At 49.1% G+C, this 16,653-nt stretch overlaps 2 protein-coding genes across 3 annotated transcripts; both read right to left on the reverse strand.

Annotated features, from left to right (window-relative positions):
* Nucleotides 1-1,718: 1,718 nt before the first annotated feature.
* LOC115383854 (leucine-rich repeat flightless-interacting protein 2-like) lies at nt 1,719-9,591 on the reverse strand. 2 transcript variants are annotated; one of them, XM_030086048.1, is made up of 18 exons: nt 8,926-9,591; nt 8,139-8,225; nt 7,898-7,915; nt 7,671-7,712; nt 6,332-6,376; nt 6,149-6,199; nt 5,527-5,562; nt 5,297-5,422; nt 5,054-5,224; nt 4,855-4,947; nt 4,577-4,669; nt 4,192-4,284; nt 3,843-3,957; nt 3,714-3,763; nt 3,522-3,639; nt 3,348-3,427; nt 2,986-3,090; nt 1,719-2,881 (listed from the first exon to the last, which is right to left on the reverse strand). In XM_030086048.1, the coding sequence occupies exons 1-18, from the start codon at nt 9,013-9,015 to the stop codon at nt 2,771-2,773; spliced, it is 1,524 nt and encodes a 507-aa protein (XP_029941908.1). In that variant the 5' UTR covers nt 9,016-9,591; the 3' UTR covers nt 1,719-2,770. The 2 variants fall into 2 exon arrangements, with proteins under 2 accessions (XP_029941908.1, XP_029941909.1); XM_030086049.1 differs by lacking the exons at nt 4,192-4,284; nt 4,577-4,669; nt 6,332-6,376; nt 7,671-7,712; nt 7,898-7,915 and having other exon boundaries at nt 8,926-9,590.
* A 436-nt stretch (nt 9,592-10,027) lies between these two features.
* On the reverse strand, nt 10,028-16,358 carry LOC115383855 (melanophilin-like). The gene is made up of 14 exons (XM_030086050.1): nt 16,249-16,358; nt 15,607-15,828; nt 15,405-15,517; nt 15,267-15,308; nt 15,108-15,166; nt 14,928-15,017; nt 14,701-14,803; nt 14,372-14,565; nt 14,184-14,280; nt 13,914-14,125; nt 12,081-12,242; nt 11,904-11,960; nt 10,629-10,674; nt 10,028-10,456 (listed from the first exon to the last, which is right to left on the reverse strand). Exons 1-14 carry the CDS (start codon nt 16,356-16,358, stop codon nt 10,419-10,421), a joined length of 1,545 nt encoding a protein of 514 aa, XP_029941910.1. The 3' UTR covers nt 10,028-10,418.
* Nucleotides 16,359-16,653: the final 295 nt, after the last annotated feature.

The raw sequence follows: 16,653 nt of genomic DNA on the forward strand, positions 1-16,653 counted from the left end.
ATCTACTGATGATGTGGTCGGTGCTGCACTCCACACGGTTCTCACACACCTCGAGGGTAAGGACACAGTATGTCAGGATGCTGTTTGTTGACTACAGCTCAGTATTTAACACTGTCCCCCCTCTGAGGCTGTGTGAGAAACGTCTCACCCTTGGACTGACGCCATCTTTGTGCAGCTGGGTGTTGGACTTCCTCTCTGACAGGCCGCAGGCCGGACATCCAGCATCATTCAAGTCAGTATGGGATGCCCCCAGGGATGTGTGCTGAGTCCAATGCTCTACTCCCTTTACACCTGACTGTGGGGTCACTGGGAAAAACACCAGCATTGTTAAGTTTGCAGATGACGCCACGGTCATGGGACTGATTACCGGGGGATTGGAGGACGACTATAGGGCAGAGGTGAACAGTCTGGTGGCGTGGAGTCAGAAAAACAACTTCTCCTTGAACATAAACAAAACCAGGGAGATGATTATTGATCCGAGGCGGAGGAGGGTCCAGCACTCTCCCGTTACCATCGGGGAGGCTGAGGTGGAGAGGGTGGATACATTTAAATTCTTGGGGACTTACATCAGTAATGACTTGACCTGCACACACAACATAACACAAATAACTAAACGGGCTCACAAGCGACTGTACTTCCTTAGGAGGCTGAGGAAATTTGGAATGTCTCCTAAGATCCTCAGCAACTTCTATGGACTCTATGCACAACTTCACCACTTCCTGAACTTCAGGAGGCTCCTTGTTTCCTGTCTTTCATGATAGGACGAGCTGATTAATGCAGGTGTGTCTGACCTCTGGAACAGCTTCAGACACACCTGCATTAATCAGCTCATCCTATCATGAAAGACAGGAAACAAGGAGCCTCCTGAAGTTCAGGAAGTGGCTGAGTTGTGCATAGAGCCTATAGAGGAGCAGTTGAGAGTGTGCTCACCAGTGCCATCACTGTTTGGTACGGAAATTGTACCCTGCAGGACAGGAAGTCACTCCAGCGTGTGATAAAAAGCGCACAGCAAATCTCTGGAGTGATCTTCCCGTCCCTGCAGGACATTTACAATGGTCAGGTCATCAGGAGGGCCCACAACATCATAAAGGACAATACACACCCACAGCACTCACTTTTTGAGCTCCTTCCCTCAGGAAGGCGCTTCAGGAGTATGAGATCCCGAACCACCCGATTCGCAAACAGTTTCTTCCCACAAGCTATTGGTCTCCTGAACAAGTCTTAAATCTTTATGACACATTATATATTATGCTGCTAAACCTGAAAGTTTATTTTATTATTTCGTTTTTGCATTGTGTTGTGTATAGATTTTATTGTTTTGTATACCACTGCATACAACCTTTTTGTTTGGATTGCATGCAGATTGTACTTTTTCAAAATTTCTTGCACTATTTTTTTTTCTTTTTGCTCTTCCTTTTATATATCTTAAGTTAGTGTTACTTCTCTTTTATGCTGCCTTGAAGCATGCAATCAAAGAATTTCACTGCATGGCATTAAGCCTGTGTGTTTTTTTACTGTGTATGTGACAATAAACTCTTGAATCTTGGTATCGGGTCAAGCTGGCAGATGCAGGATTTGGATTTCTGGATCAGATCTGAGACATCAGGTTGTGATCAGGAGTGATAAGTTACCCTCTTTAGATTAAAGCCAAACTTTATTTCAGCAAATACACAAAGAAAAAAGGGAAAAAGAAAAAAAGAATATCATGGATGAAATACGTTTCATATCAATTTAATGTCAACCGTCAGACACACGTCGGTGAAGCGCCGCTCTTGGCGGGGAAATCGTACCATCGGTCACCGCACCGCAGCACCTACATTCAACAGCTGCACAGCATCACGATACGAGACGTGACACAGGAAGACTTCGATCCAAAATGTTTCACTGTCCATGCGCTCCCCATGATGGATGTTTCTCTTTCTACTGAGTTGTTGCTTCATTCATTCATTCATTCATTTGTTGTATGTTTACAGACATGAAGATTCTTTACATTTACAAAGCTGGTGATTTTACATCCAAAGTGCAAAAAGTCTGAATGTGACGATTATCTGAAGCTCCTGATTCTCCTCCGCGTCTTCATATATACACCCACACCCTGAGGCCACGCCCACTCCCCCTCACCTGAACAGGTAACCACGGAGTGGGCGGGGGTTAGTCCCACACATCAGTATGTGTTTTTCTGTCGTAAAAGTGCATCAGCTTCACAAAAAAAAAAAAAAACACCCCCCCCCCAAAACACAATAGAAGTAAAAATGAGAAAAAGTTCGTACAAAGATTTTAGAACAAAGAAACAAAAAGATGAAAACCACCAAGAACAACAGAAAGATAGAAATATAAATAAAATGTGATCCAGTCCGATCAGGTACAATCCAGTGTGATCTGGTCTCTGCAGTACTTCATGGAGGAGCAGCGCCCCCCAGTGTTGTAGAGGAGGTAGTGGCAGACTTTACAGAGATGGACGCTGATGAGGCAGATGTAGCGTTTGTTTTATGTTTCCCAGCAGCTGGGTGGGCGGGTTTACTGTACAGGAAGTGATTCTCATCTTCACGTCCAAAAACACATTTCTTCAGTTAATATTGAGGCTTTTTTTCCCTCATGCTCTACAATAACTGAAAAAAAATCAGCCAAACTTTATTTAGGACCTGTCTGCTTTGATGGTGTGTTTCTGAGTGGAGATAACCACCTCTGGGACCGGATGAAGAAGAACTTGAACTTTGAGCTTGGCGGCTGAAGACGACTCCACCCACCGGGGCCGGTGACGCTCTGCGGGTCACTGCTGGGCGAGCAGGGCGGTCCTGTTGGCCTTCATCTTCTCCAGGCGTTTGGACAGGTGGCCGTTGGTCACCTCCAGCTCATCCACCCGATCCAGAGCAGCGCGCAGCTGCACAACACAAATCCACAAAACCAAGTCAAATTAACCTCGCTAATAGAGCATCTTTTATATGTAGCTTGTAGGAAACGTTTGGGGGGTTTGGTTGCTCTGACCTCTCGTTGCAGTTTCCTCTTCTCAACCTTCAGCTCGTCCTCGATCTTCTCGGCGTTCTCGGACGCCGTCTTGTACCGGGTCACCTGACCGTCCAGGCGAATCACCTGAGGAGGAGCCCGTCGTCAACCTCTGAGCAAATCAGACTCATCCACCCAAACAACAACAACCGGAGAGCAGCCAATCAGCTGCTGAGTCTGGTTTCTATAGTGTGAAGACGGAGCCAGACTATCAAAACACATCCGAGCACTGTTGCTTCCCCGCTAGCTAAGAGAAGACAAACCGAGTCCGTCCCTGTTTCTGTTCCTATAAGGTGTGAACAGAAACTCTCCCTGTACGCCGATGATCTCCTACTCATACGTACGTTCTGTTCCAGCGCAGCGACTTCCTGTTCAGACTTTACTAGTTTGAATTTCAGCTCGCTGATCTGCCGATTAGTGTCTCCTGAACAGAAAAAAACAAAATCCAGCATGAAGCACGCACGCACACACACGCACACACACACACACACACACACACACACACACACAGTACTGACTCTGCAGCTCCAGCAGCTGGACGTCCATCCCGTTCTCCTGGGCGGCGCCCTCGGGATCCTCCATGCCGTCGGTCACCTCCGCTGGACGCTCCTCCAGCTGAGTCCTCAGCAGTCTCACCTGTTAGCATGTGCACACACGTTCAGGCCGCGGCAACGACGCGGGGACGAACCGCAGGCGGGGTCAAAACTCACCTGATCCTGTAAACTGTGGCGCTCCTCGAGGAGCTTCTTCACACGCAGCTCTGCGACACACAAACCAAAAGTCAACACAAATGAAGAGACTGTTAAGCGTTTACGAGGAAAGTAAGTCCTTCACATTACCCAGCATGCTCTCTCTGGCTCCAGGGGAGGACTCCTCAGCCAGTTCGGAGCCGACCTCGTGGTCATCCGTCTCCCCATTTGTGGTGACGTCCGGAGAGACGACCACTCCGTGTTTCTGTCGAGAATAAACAAGAAACGTTTTTTTCACAGTGCATCTGGGTACAAACCGATTCAGATGTTCACCGAGTTGTTTACATGTTTCAGATTTAGTGACGGTTTACTGATTACTGAAAGACTTAAAAAAGCAGCTAAAAGTTACCAGTTAAAAAAAAAAATCATAACCTCTCTTCGATCAAAGAACATGCTGGTTTCGGGGTCAAAGGTCAGAGGTAGTGACCTTCAGCTGTACCTTCAGTAAATCTGACTGACGCATCACTTTCTCCCTCAGACGGTCTCGATCCAGCACAACTAATTCCGACATTTCTCTCTGACGCTCCAACGCCTGAGGCGGGAGGAGGAGGCGAGGAGGAGGAGGAGGAAGAGGAAGAGGAGGTGAGGAGTTAGTGAAAGAAGAAATGGAAATGTTAAAGCAGGAACCAACAGGAAGCTGCAGACTGAAGTTTGCTGATTTGTTGGTCAGTCAGTTCGAGGCAGAGCTGAGCTTTATTTAAAACGTTTGACGGCGGCGTCGCTGTGAAATCCAAACGAGGAACCAGATTTAGTTTTCAAACATTCCCGTCCCGTCCTGCCAGCACCAGCTCTGCCTCTCGACACTGAAGCGGCCAGAGTCGTACCGCGATCTTCTTCTCCTTCCACTTCAGCTCCTCCTGCAGGTCGGAGACATCCTGACGGTACGTGTTGCTCCTCAACCGCAGCTCTGACACCTCCTGCCCACCAGGGGGCGGCAGAAACCCAGTCAAGACCAGGAAAGACCAGCAGACAGTGGAAATTAGTAGGAGTGAGTTTAAAGCAGAGTGAAGGGAATCGTAAAGCCGGAGCGAGTTGGACGGATGGAGCGAGGGACGGATCGTGGTGTACTAAAGCTAAGGTAGAACATGTAGCGGTGTCTGACCGTGAGCAGCTCCTCCGTCTGAGTCAGGGATTCTTTGATCTCTTTGAAGTGAAACTGCAGCACGCTGTGCGCCTGACGCTCCCGCTCCAGCTCCTGTCGACAGCAGCAAGTCGTTTGTACCAACAGCATCAACAGCTGAGCAGAAACAACAGCAAAGGGTGAATCAGCGAACTGCGGTGGCGTTTATTGATCGAGCGACCTTGTTGGTGTCGTCCCCTCGCCTCCTGGCCTCCCACAGCGCCTCCTCCATGTCGCCCAGCTCCTCCTTCAGCGCCTCCACCTGGTACATCAGAGTGCACTTGTCGTTGTGCAGCTGGGCGTTGGAAACCATCGCCTTGCGATATTTCTCCTCCGCGTCCGCCAGCGAGTCCTGCGAACGTTTCACCGTTAAAACCTTCGTACGCACAGCTGATCGTATCCGACAGTCAACGTTTCCACGTACCTTGATCTCTCGGATCGACGCCTCGGTTTCCACGGAGAACGACGTGTCACAGCTCCCTCTGCGAGACGAAGCTCCGCCCAGAGAGGCGAGCGTGGCGGCCGACAGCGTGGACGCCGTCCGGGAGCCCTGACACGCCCACAGGAAGTGACACAGTGAGGAAAACCTCATCGCATGGAGGACAAACAAGTAAACAAACAAACAAAAAAAAAAATCTATGAAACCTCACTGACTTTTTCCAGGAAATCCCTGTCAGTCCGCTCCTCCACCTGAACACAAAAACCACGTCAGTGATGCTGTTTCCATGGAGACGCACACACGCACCCACACACAGCAGGGGGCGATGGAGCTCAGCCCGGAGAGGAGCACTGACACACACACACACACACACACACACACACACACACACACACACACACACACACACACACACACACACACACACACACACACCCAGAAGCAGAGCTCACCACTGGGCTCGCCCGAGCTGAACTCCCCCTGGAGGACGCCCGAGAGCTGGAGCCCAAGAAAACCCCATAATCTGAAGGCTGGGGAGGAACCAGCAGGGGGCGCCGGAGGAGGAGCAGGAGGAACAGGTGGAACAGGACGAGCAGGAGGACAGACAGTTATCAGGACAGAAATCAGCGATATTGAAGAAGAACTCAGACCAGAGAAGAAGAAGAAGACAGACATGTTTGCATGAGCGCATGACAGGTCGTTAAAAGATAACAAGAAGAAAGGATGTGATCCAACAGATAAACAGGACATGAAGGAGGTCAGAGCAGGGTGGCATTTTAATCAAGCATATCCACTTTTAGCTAATTATTTCCTAGTTTTTTTTTTTTTGGGACTTACCCTGAGGCTGCCGCGACTCCCCACGGACATCCGCTCCTCATCGTCCGACACCTGCGAACACACAACACAGACGGCCGGGATGTCACGGCGTGCAGACGACACGTGAGCACCCCCCAGGGGTGACGGGTGAACTGCAGCACACAGCTACACGCTACAGGAGGACGGAAGAAGAGAGGTACAGACCGAGGCGTGCCTCCGGGAGAAGCGGCAGTAACGCTCGCTGTCCTCCTGAAAGGCCACGGAGAAAAGAGGCGAAGTTACAGAGCAGAAACTCCAAGAGGAGTAGGAAGAGAGCACGCCTGTCAGACACTGAGCAGGGTTTAAAATGGCCTCAGACAAAGATTAGGGTTATGCATGCCTATAAGACATAAAGCAGGGTTTAGTCATGCCTGGAAGACGTAAAGAAGGGTTTAAAAGTTTCCTTAGACAAAGATTAGGGTTATGCATGCCTGTAAAACAAAGAGCAGGGTTTAATACATGCCTAGCAGCCATACAGCAGGGTTTAATTCATGCCTGGCAGAAATAGAGCAGGGTACAATTCATGCTTGGCAGCCACTGAGCAGGGTTCAAGTCATGCCTGGCAGCCATAGAGCAGGGTTCAATTCATGCCTGGCAGACATAGAGCAGGGTGAATCACCTATCGCTGAGCACTGAAAATGGTTTAAAGGCGAAATAAGCAACATTATCACCTACTGTTTCAAATCGGAACTGCAGTCCAAATGAAAAACTACAGAGAGGGTTCGTCCCCCTCCTCCCCTTCAGAGAGTGAGTTTAGGAGAGGACGGACAGCGTAGCGAAAGCTAAACTCATGACGACAAGAAAAGACGATTCACACGCAGTAAAGACGGTTTTCGACTACAGAACCAATTCGACTGGACTTGCAAAGCCAAAAATGTGGCGTCGGCAGACGGTCGGCCACCAAGTCACTCGATGAGTCAAGAGAGCGGCTCGCCGAGCAGCGTCGACCCCGCCACGCTTCAAATGCAATCACAGAAAGAACGGAGCACAGAAATCCACCCCGTGGAGCTCTACGGTCATGGAAAATAACGCGCCGTAAGATGTGCATGATGAGGCTTCTTGGGCTTTCATGAAACTATTTCTGAGCCGCTTCTTTTCCGGGCTTTCGTACATGCAGGCCGATGCTCGTTTGCCAAAATGAAACACCAAATGCGGCGCTTCTTGTTTGGCAACTCGCATATGATTGTCTCCTTGAAATGACTCCTTCCATACCAGGCGACAATTGGGAACACCTGACTATTTTCACAGTAGCTTTCTTACTTATTTTGCCTTGAATGTATGCCTGTCAGACACACAATAGGGTTTAAAAACTGCAGGTTGACACAGAGCAGGGTTTGACGCATGCCTGTCAGACTCAGTGCAGGGTTTAATAGTGTAGCATGCCTGTGAGACACTGAGCAGGGATTAAAAATAATAAAATTACAAAGAAATAACAGAAAAGACAAGGGGTGTGTGTGTGCTGGAGGGATTAACCGGCTTCTTGATTTCAGCGGAAGGTTCCTACCATCCACTGCTCAATGTGACCGAACTCCAGACCATAATACCTCTGGAACAGGAGGAAGAGGTCAGGAGGAGGATGGCGGCGTATAAAGAAGGATGAAGAGGACAAAAGCTCAGACTAGTTATGGACCATGTACAGTTGAAGCTGAGTTAAGCTTCTAACTAGTTGTGTCTCGACAGCAAAACTCCACCCGGGTGGCGAACGCAGGTGGATGAGAACAAGGGGGTTACCTTGTGGCTGTGAAACATCTGCAGGAGGAGCAAAACCAGGAGGCGGGAGGAGGTGGAGAAAGAACAGAGGAGGACAGAGAATTGAAGAGGGAGCAGCAGAAGGAGCTGTTCAACACGTTAGCTGCATTCACTGATCGGGGGTCAGATCCAGGTCGCACCCGCCTGACATCCCTCGCACAGGTGAGCGCGAGTAGGCGGAGCCTCGTCGTTCAAACCTCCTGGCTCTCAGTAAATGTCTGACCTCTTTCTGCTGCCTCTCCAGCTCCTTCATCCGAATATCCCGAGCTTCGGCTCGCGCCGCTCGCTTCACCGCCAGCCGTGCCTCCGCCTGCAGACACGGAAATTATTCATCACCGATATGCACAGCAAGATCTTCAGTCATCAATCATGCATATTGAACCACACTGATTGGTCGAGGTTTAGGACAGGTGCGATTGATAACATGATTAATGAATGAACGTCTGGATCAGCTCTCTGATCCAGTCTCTGGTTGGTGTCCTGCCGGTCGTACGCGTCCCTGCTGGAATGTCACCCAACTTCATACCTGTGCACACGCCCTTGGTCGCTATGGCAACCGGCACAACTGCAGCTTGACAGAGACTCAGGGTGTGAGCGTGACAAATCTTCATTGATTGTGAAGAACAAGGTCCAGATGATCACACACACTGTGCTGACGTGCCAATTTCTTCGCTGTGCAGTTCAATGGACAGTGACACACACACACACACACACACACACACACACACACACACACACACACACACACACACACACACACACACACACACACACACACACACACACACACACCTCAGGGATAGGATATGGGGGGGGGGGGGTTGTCAGAAAGTGGGACAAACGGCCACCACACACAAACACACTTTTGTTCAGATGAACTACTTTAAAAGTTCAGGCCCCCCTGCTCATGTGTGGCCCCCGAGCTGCCGGGTGCGGCCCTGGCGGTCCATCCACGGTCATGAGACAGAAAATCGATCATCACGTCAGAAGACAATCGCGAGTGTCCTTACCTCTCGTGCGATCTGGTTGAGGGCATCGTCCTCGGCCGTCAGCTTCTCCCGGTTCGGGATCCTCTTCCTGCCCGGTCCCTGGGTCCCCATGGTTCAGGAGGTCCGGTACCGGGCTCAGAGGAACCCTGAGGGGGCCGCAGTGGTCTCTAGAATGCGGGGTATTTCTCTCTGGGGCTCTGGGACAGCTCGTCTCGGGTGTGGAGATCCTCCGGGGCCGGTGTTCATGTCTCCATCGATCGGTGTTTATTTAACCGGAGCCGAATTTTACTCTACCGTCTCCTTCAACCGATACCGCTCGATTTACATGTTATTACGGTGTAATAATATACATACAATGGCTGTCGGTTTAAAAATCAGAGTTTTTCCGATCGACTACGGTTCACTGCGGTCCTGCCGCTCACAGACTCACCGCCGGCCCAGAACCGGTGTCCGGTTCACCGCGGGGCTCCGGCTGCCGCTCGGCGGTCAGAGGAGGTCCGGCCTCCGTCTAGCTGCAGTTAGCCGTCGGAAACACGGCCGCAGTGTTCGCCGGCTGCGCCAGGACTCCCCACCCGCCTCGTAATCCGCCTCCCGTGAAGAACCGGACCGTGAAGTAAACACGAACTGTCAATGACGCGCAGCCGGACCGTGAACGCACCGCGACGTCGCACCGCAGTGTGTCGGAGGCTTTTATTGTGGAGGCGTGATGACGTCAATCGCGTCACGAACTTCAAATAGGTTTAAAAAATAAATAAAAAATCAGTTTTTGCCAAAAAATAAAATTTCTATAAACGAGTATAATGGAGAATATCAGATATGTATTTTTCCGTAATATAATTAGTGACTGATATTGAAGAAATATCTATACTTTATCTAACGTTACCACATTTTATACACATAAAAAACAATGCTAAAAATTGTTCTGTATGAAGAGGATGGACTGAGTTTGTGGATGAAAAAATGAGATGGTGAGCCAACAGAAAGCTGTATTTCAGTGTGTCCACATGTGAAGAAAGCAAAGAAACAACTGAAGAAACTGTTTTTAATGGGTGACAAAGTCAAAAACAGAGCAGGAATCAGTGAATGATAAAACACAGGAAACAAGTAGTTCATCAGGCTGTGCAGAACGTTCAAACACTGAAGCTGGATGAGGACAAAACTCCAGAGACTGAAATTTTATTTATTCTAACAAATGTCTCTTTTAACATCATCTGACAGTTTAACGATCACACATTTTGATTTAATGTAATCAACACTGAATATGGGTGTCTTAGCTTTTTGCTTTAAACAGTGATATATTTCTATTTCTAAAGTAATTTTTTCAGGATTTTAAATGTTTCACTTTTTTAATCATTTATATATGTTTGTTTACATTTGTGAGATTCTTACTCCCATTTATATTTCAATGAATTCACTTTCAACTCTTCAGTTATTTGTGTGTGTGGGTGTGTGTGTAGGGGGAATAAAACTTGCAGACAGAAGCTGATAAATCTTTAGCAGCTGTTGCTATCATTTCAGAGCATGTTGGATTTCCACTGAGATCCATTAGATTCTGTTCACACAAACAAAGATGGACAGATAATACAGTCAGAACAACACAGAAAAAACACAAAACAAAAAAACGGCGAAACCAAATATTAACAAAGACAAATAAACAAACAGAAAGACGATGTAAGGACTCATTTTCATTTGTTAGCGTGCAACATCGTCACGTGTTTTCTTACTCGGGAAATCTTGTGTGGATTTCTTCCTTTGATGAGAACCAGAAATCTGAAAGTTGAGAACAGATGGCAGATTTTAATGCATGTCGTCATGGCGCCAAGAAAGCTCAACCTCAGCTGGTCGATTCAAACTATTAGAAGAGCAGATAACAGCAACATTTGTGAGAAATCGTGCAAATTTTGATGGAAGCATCAAATTTGGCATGGACCAGGAGCCAATGGATTCCAGTGCATGAGCTAGTTTTAGCTATAGGCCCTCAGAAAGCCAGTGGAATACCATTTGTCCATGCATTCACTGGGAGTGACATTGTATCTGCCTTGTGAGGAAAAAGGAAGAAGACAGCCTGACAGATTTGGGATACCCATGGTGAAATTTCTGAAAAATTCTCAAATTGAAGTCAGCAGCCAACGTCAGTAAATGATCTTGACCTCCAGCAGCTGGAGGGATTTGTTGTGCTCAATCAAATGCAGCTACTGGCGTGGATGAAGCCAGACTGGACGTCTTTGTCTCCAAACAAATGTCAAACAACATCGTTCCACCAAGACTGGCAGCCTTCAGAGAGAATGTCATTGTCTCAGTAATGACTGAATTTCTGCACATTTATCAGTTTGCAATTGTTATCTTTTTCCATACAGTGGTAACGTCCATTTTGAGACCAGTGTTGTAATGTTTGAAGTGCTTGAGAATTAATATTGTAGATTGCTGCATGATAATTAATTCACGATCATTCTTATTGACTTAGTCTCCCTCCAATTGAGACTCGTCTGGTTGACAATTATCGGTTTCCATTCATGTTGATAATTATCTGGTACGTTTCATTATACTTTGTCTTCATTGTAGCTATAATATTGTGACTTTTGCATATAGAGTTTGATTTCTAATACTATATTAAATGGCTCTTTTTGTCAGTGATTGTAGTCTTGTACTATAATGTTTAGACATTTTTGAAAACGAGAAATTTGAAGAAAAGTTGAGTTTTTTTTCCATTAGATAGGTCATATTACATCCCTATCATCACAAAAATCATTATTAAACTATTAATAATTGTTCTATCATGTTTTATTTTTGACAAATTGACATTGATACATTGTGGCCATGTTGAAAAATGGCCGCCATCTTGGATTTTTAAAAGCCAAACGGGCAGATCTGATTAATAATACCTGACGAACAATCAGGCAGAATTTCATGCTTGTATCATAATTTGCACTTTTTACCATTATCTACTTCACTATATGATAAAAAATTTCGGAAAGTTGGCGAAAAACAAACGGACTGACCTTCTTCTTTGATCCTGAGGCGTTCAGAGCAGCTAGTTTAGTCTCAATGTCTGAAACCTGCAAAAACACACGTGCACACACACACACAAAGCATCAACACAAACACATGCAAAATGCCAACAGGCACGTCTTTACGAAGCTGCCTCAGATGGAGACAGGCGGCGTGGCCCCGCCCACCTCGCTCTCGGCGCTCTGCACGCGGGCGGCGGTCAGCGCCACCACGTCCTCCAGCTCCGACAGCTCCGAGTCGGTGGTTCCTCCAAAGCGGTTCTTGGCGCTCTGCTCCAGGCGCCGCAGCTTCGTCTCCAGGTCGAAGGACTGACCGGCCGCCACATACACCTGCACAGGAAACACACACACACACACACACACACACACAGAGAGACACACACACACAGGTTTGCTGCTCTGTGATTGGCTGCTCGGCCTTCGTTCTTTGAGGATATGGTTCCTCCTGCATGGAACTGCATCACATATTGGAGGGAGGGGGTAAAGACTAGTCAGTGACTCTGATTGGTTGGATTGGATCGGTTGTACAGGAGTTAAAGGCTAGTTAAAGACAGGTTATGGACTAGCTGGAGATGACGCTGAAGTTAGATCAGAGCCGAGAGTCTTGGGACGTTTTTGTTCCTCGTCCTGTCAAAGTGATCCAGATCAGAGCAGAAACATCCTGTCAACATCCTGTAACTGCTGCCAATCACAGTCTAACTTCAGTCAGGGGAATCGAACATGCTCTGGGGGAGGGCAGGGGTGAGGCGGAGCGTGCAGTTCATGCTGGAGGCTTACATTTTCCTCTAGTTCCCTGAAAGCGTCATCAGCCTGCTTTACGTCTGCGCCCGCTAAGTGGGAGCGGTCAGCCGGCTCAGAGAGGCCGTACTCGACCATCGCGCTCTCTGTGGCGTTAATGGTTCTCAGCACCTCAGTGGTGAGGTCACAGAGGGCGGCGGCGCTCGATCTCTGAAAGCCACGCAGAGGACAGATGTTAGCAGCTGGAAAACATCCCTGCAGCAGCTACCAGGCCAGAGTCGCGCCAGCAGATCAGCCCAGGACACCGCGTCAAAGATGTTAGCTTAGCACCCGGGCGTCTTTAGCACAGAAGTAGATCAGTTAGTCGAGAACCTGGACTTTTAGAACAGACGTGGGTCAGTCACAGTCACACCTTGACTCTTGAAGCACAGAGGTAAGTCAGTTAGTCGAGCACCTGGACTCTCAGTACAACAGCCAATCAGCTGGCTTCACACCCGGATCCTGTCACTCCAGAAGCAGGCAAGTGGGTTTGGAACCTGGACTCTTTTTCCAGTACAGAGGTAAATCAGTCTGCTTAGTATCTGGATTTGTTCACGACAGAGGTTAGCACCTGGACTCTTTTAGTACCGAGGGCAGGCATGCACAGGCACGATAAGCAGTTTGCTTATCATGCTGACTCTTCCAGATTGAGGCCATTGACTCTTTTACTCAGGAGACGAGGTACTTTCCCGCCTGGACTCCATCTAGAAGCGGGTCAGTAAGCAGTTAGAATCTCTTGCAATGAAGAAAGATCGGTCAGTTCCACAGCAGGAGTCGTTTGCTAATAAGAAACATGAGTTAGCTTAGCAGCAGCACTCTTTCCCTGTAGCTCATTGCAGCCGGATTTACTTGTTAACTTGTCTAATTTTCAGCGCTTTGAGCTCTGCAAGCAGTAGAACAAGCGTTACACAAGTGTAGTCCATTTATGGGGGTCATACTGTCGTGAGAACCAGAAGACTGAATGTCTGGCGTGTTGTTCTGTAGCTTTTCTGAGTCAAAGGATTGGCCATGTTTTGTTTTTTGAGGATGGGAGGTTGTCTTTGCGTTGAGCGGCTGATCCAGACAGGCAGCTGCTGGCAGGTGTTAGCGTGTTAGTGCAAGGCAGCGTGCGAATGCTCTCAGTCCTCATCGAATAGAAGAAGATGGAAAGACTCTATTTCGAAGCCTTGTGCTGCAGGATGGGAAGATGGTGGAGCACCACTGTTTCTCTCTTCGCTCCCTCACCTTCTGGGCCTCGGTGGGCGCCTCGTCGCTGGACGAGCTCAAGACTTTGTCCTTCAGGCCTGCGGCGAGCGCCGAGCCGCCGCCGAGCCGGGCCGCACGCTTTCCCGTGTACAGCGGCTTCTTTCCGCCTTCGTCGTCCGACGACTTCTCGCTGAGGTTCCCCGCCAGCTCGCTCAGCTTCCTCCTCAGTTTCTCCTCCTCGCCGTGAGAGGGCGCCGCCTGCAGAGACACCGGCGTGTCACACTCACCACCAGAAACTCTCTGCACACCAGGGTGGGGCTCTGACCTCATCAGCAGGCGCCATCTTCTCCTCCAGGCGGTTCAGGAGACTCTCGATGGCCGACATCCGTTTGTTCAGGTCGTTCATCTGCACAGACAACCAGCAGAGGACGGTCACCGGCTGGCCCCCTCCCCGAGCAACAAAAACTCCTCAAAACCAACTGGCCGAACGTCCTTACGGGCGGGGCCTGCCCCAGGTTCTCCTGCGACGACGCCCTGCTGTTGCGGCGGCGGTGCGGCGGCTGTTGGTACGACGGAGGAAACCTCTGATAGTCCTCTTCGTCGGACGTGTCCACGTACTGCTGCCGGGCCATGGAGGAACTGATCTTAGACAGCGAGCGAGCGCGCACCATCCGAGGGTCCACCAGCTCGTCTGGCAACACAAAGAGAGCATTGTATCTGTCGCTTGAGGGTCGAGCAGCACTTCGTTTAGAAGGTTTTCCATCATTTCTCCCTACATTGTACACCATGGTCCAACTTTTCTTGCCATCTGTGTGTGTGCACTGACCGGGCCTCATGGCGTATTTGTCCAGACTCTTCCTGCGGTTGGCGCGATGGCCGTAATAGTCGTAGTCCATCTCGTTCCTGTAGAAACGCTCCTCCTGCATCTGCTGCTGAAAATATAGCCAACCGTCATTGAGCACATCGCGGATGAGAGCTGTGTCTTCATGTCCTCAGCTCTGAGGATTAAAAGAATTCATTCATTTTGAATGAATCCGGCGTGTGCACATCTACCTGTACGGACTGACGGCGCGAATGAGGGAAGTATTCCTCCGGGTCGAAATCCATGGGATGAACCGACAGGAGACGTTTGTTCTTTCTCATCTGAGAAGCAAAACCTGAGTTCATGGTTTCATTCGGTCTCCGAACATGCGGGATAAATTTGGTCGGTGGGCATGCATCTTTTTTTTTTACCACTTTGTAGCGCTGAGCCTCGACCTCGCCAGGGTCGTCCTCCATACCGTTGTACATGTCTGTCAATCAAAGATGGTTCATTCATGAGCAAATTTGTGAGAATGACTCTGAAACTCAGTGGTGCAGGTTGTTTAATTAAAAGTGTTCATGACTTACAGCCCCGGACGTCCGGCATACTCTGGGTGTCGTCATCACGACCGCCTCAAACACAAACACAAACACCACGTGAGCAACAGCGCGGCATGATCAACGTGTTGTTTCTGGTTGTGTGTGTGTGTGTTTTTTTCCAGGACTCACCTTCTCCATTCAGACGCTTGTACAGAGACCTCATCACCTTTGCGCTGCCAAAGCGCTTGAAGCGGTTCCTCACGTTGTCATGGTACCAACCGACGGTCCCAATCTTCAGCACCCTGAGAAGACATAAATTAAAAAAAAGGAAGAACTCCGTCACCTGTTCCACCTGTGGCGCCGTCTCCTGCTCCACCTGTGGTGGCCTCACCTGGTCATGCGGCAGTTGTCGCACACCCAGCCGTGCTCCTTCTTGTTGTAGCGGCTGCAGGACTTGCAGGTGTACATGCGGCAGTCCAGACATTGCCGCTTGCTGTTGACCAGGAACTTGAAGGGCTGCAGGCAGCGGATGCAGAGTGAGTCGGCCACTTGGTCCCGAGCGCCCAGCAGCTCCCGCTTGTTGTCCTCCTTCTCGATCTTGGTCTTCAGATCCCTGCAGGACAGATGGAAGAGCAGGAGACACCGAGTCAGCCGAGGGACATCACGTTCTTCCTCCTCCACCCTCCTTCCTGGTATAGTCATGGCTGCCCCTGGGGCTGATGGGAGTTGGAGTGATCTCATGGAAACACAGAGCATCTTTGTGGTGTGACTCCGTGTGATGGTGGTGTGATCGACTGAAACAACGGTGTCTTTCATACAGAAATCCGGTGGACGTCACATGAACCAGTCCATTAAAACACTCCGCGTCGCCATGACAACAGCACAGTTTATACACTGCGACATGTACAGTCAGACTTTGACTGCGAGCTTCAGTCTGACAGAGAATGAGAGAGAGTTTGGGAAATCTGTAAAACTGCAGTGAAGTGATGAAAGGAAGAACGAGAGGCAGGAATGGACGGAGGAGTGTACAAACCCGAGTCGCTCCTCTTCCTTCTTCCGGAGGTTGAAATCTCGCTGAATCACTTCCCACACGTGCTTGGCCTCTTCGTCCGTCAGACGGGAAAGGTCCAGCTTCCGCTCCATGGTGCCGGAATCGGGTGGTTCGCTGATCAACCGGTCGAATTAGCAAATCAATCGACGAATCAGTCGACTCATCAACCAACCAACGAGCCAATTCAACCACCAACCCATCATTTAACTTATTAACCAATTCATTAACCAGACACACGTTCAACTTAACCAGCTCACCAACCAACCATTCAATCAATCAACAAATCGCTTCACCAACCATGCAATGCATAAACCAATTCACCAACCAAGCACTCCGTTCACTAATCAGCCAGTCATTCAACTCATCAACCACCTAACCCACCAGTTG

Source organism: Salarias fasciatus (assembly GCF_902148845.1).
Source record: "Salarias fasciatus chromosome 23 unlocalized genomic scaffold, fSalaFa1.1 super_scaffold_20, whole genome shotgun sequence".
NCBI classification, from domain to species: Eukaryota; Metazoa; Chordata; class Actinopteri; order Blenniiformes; family Blenniidae; genus Salarias; species Salarias fasciatus.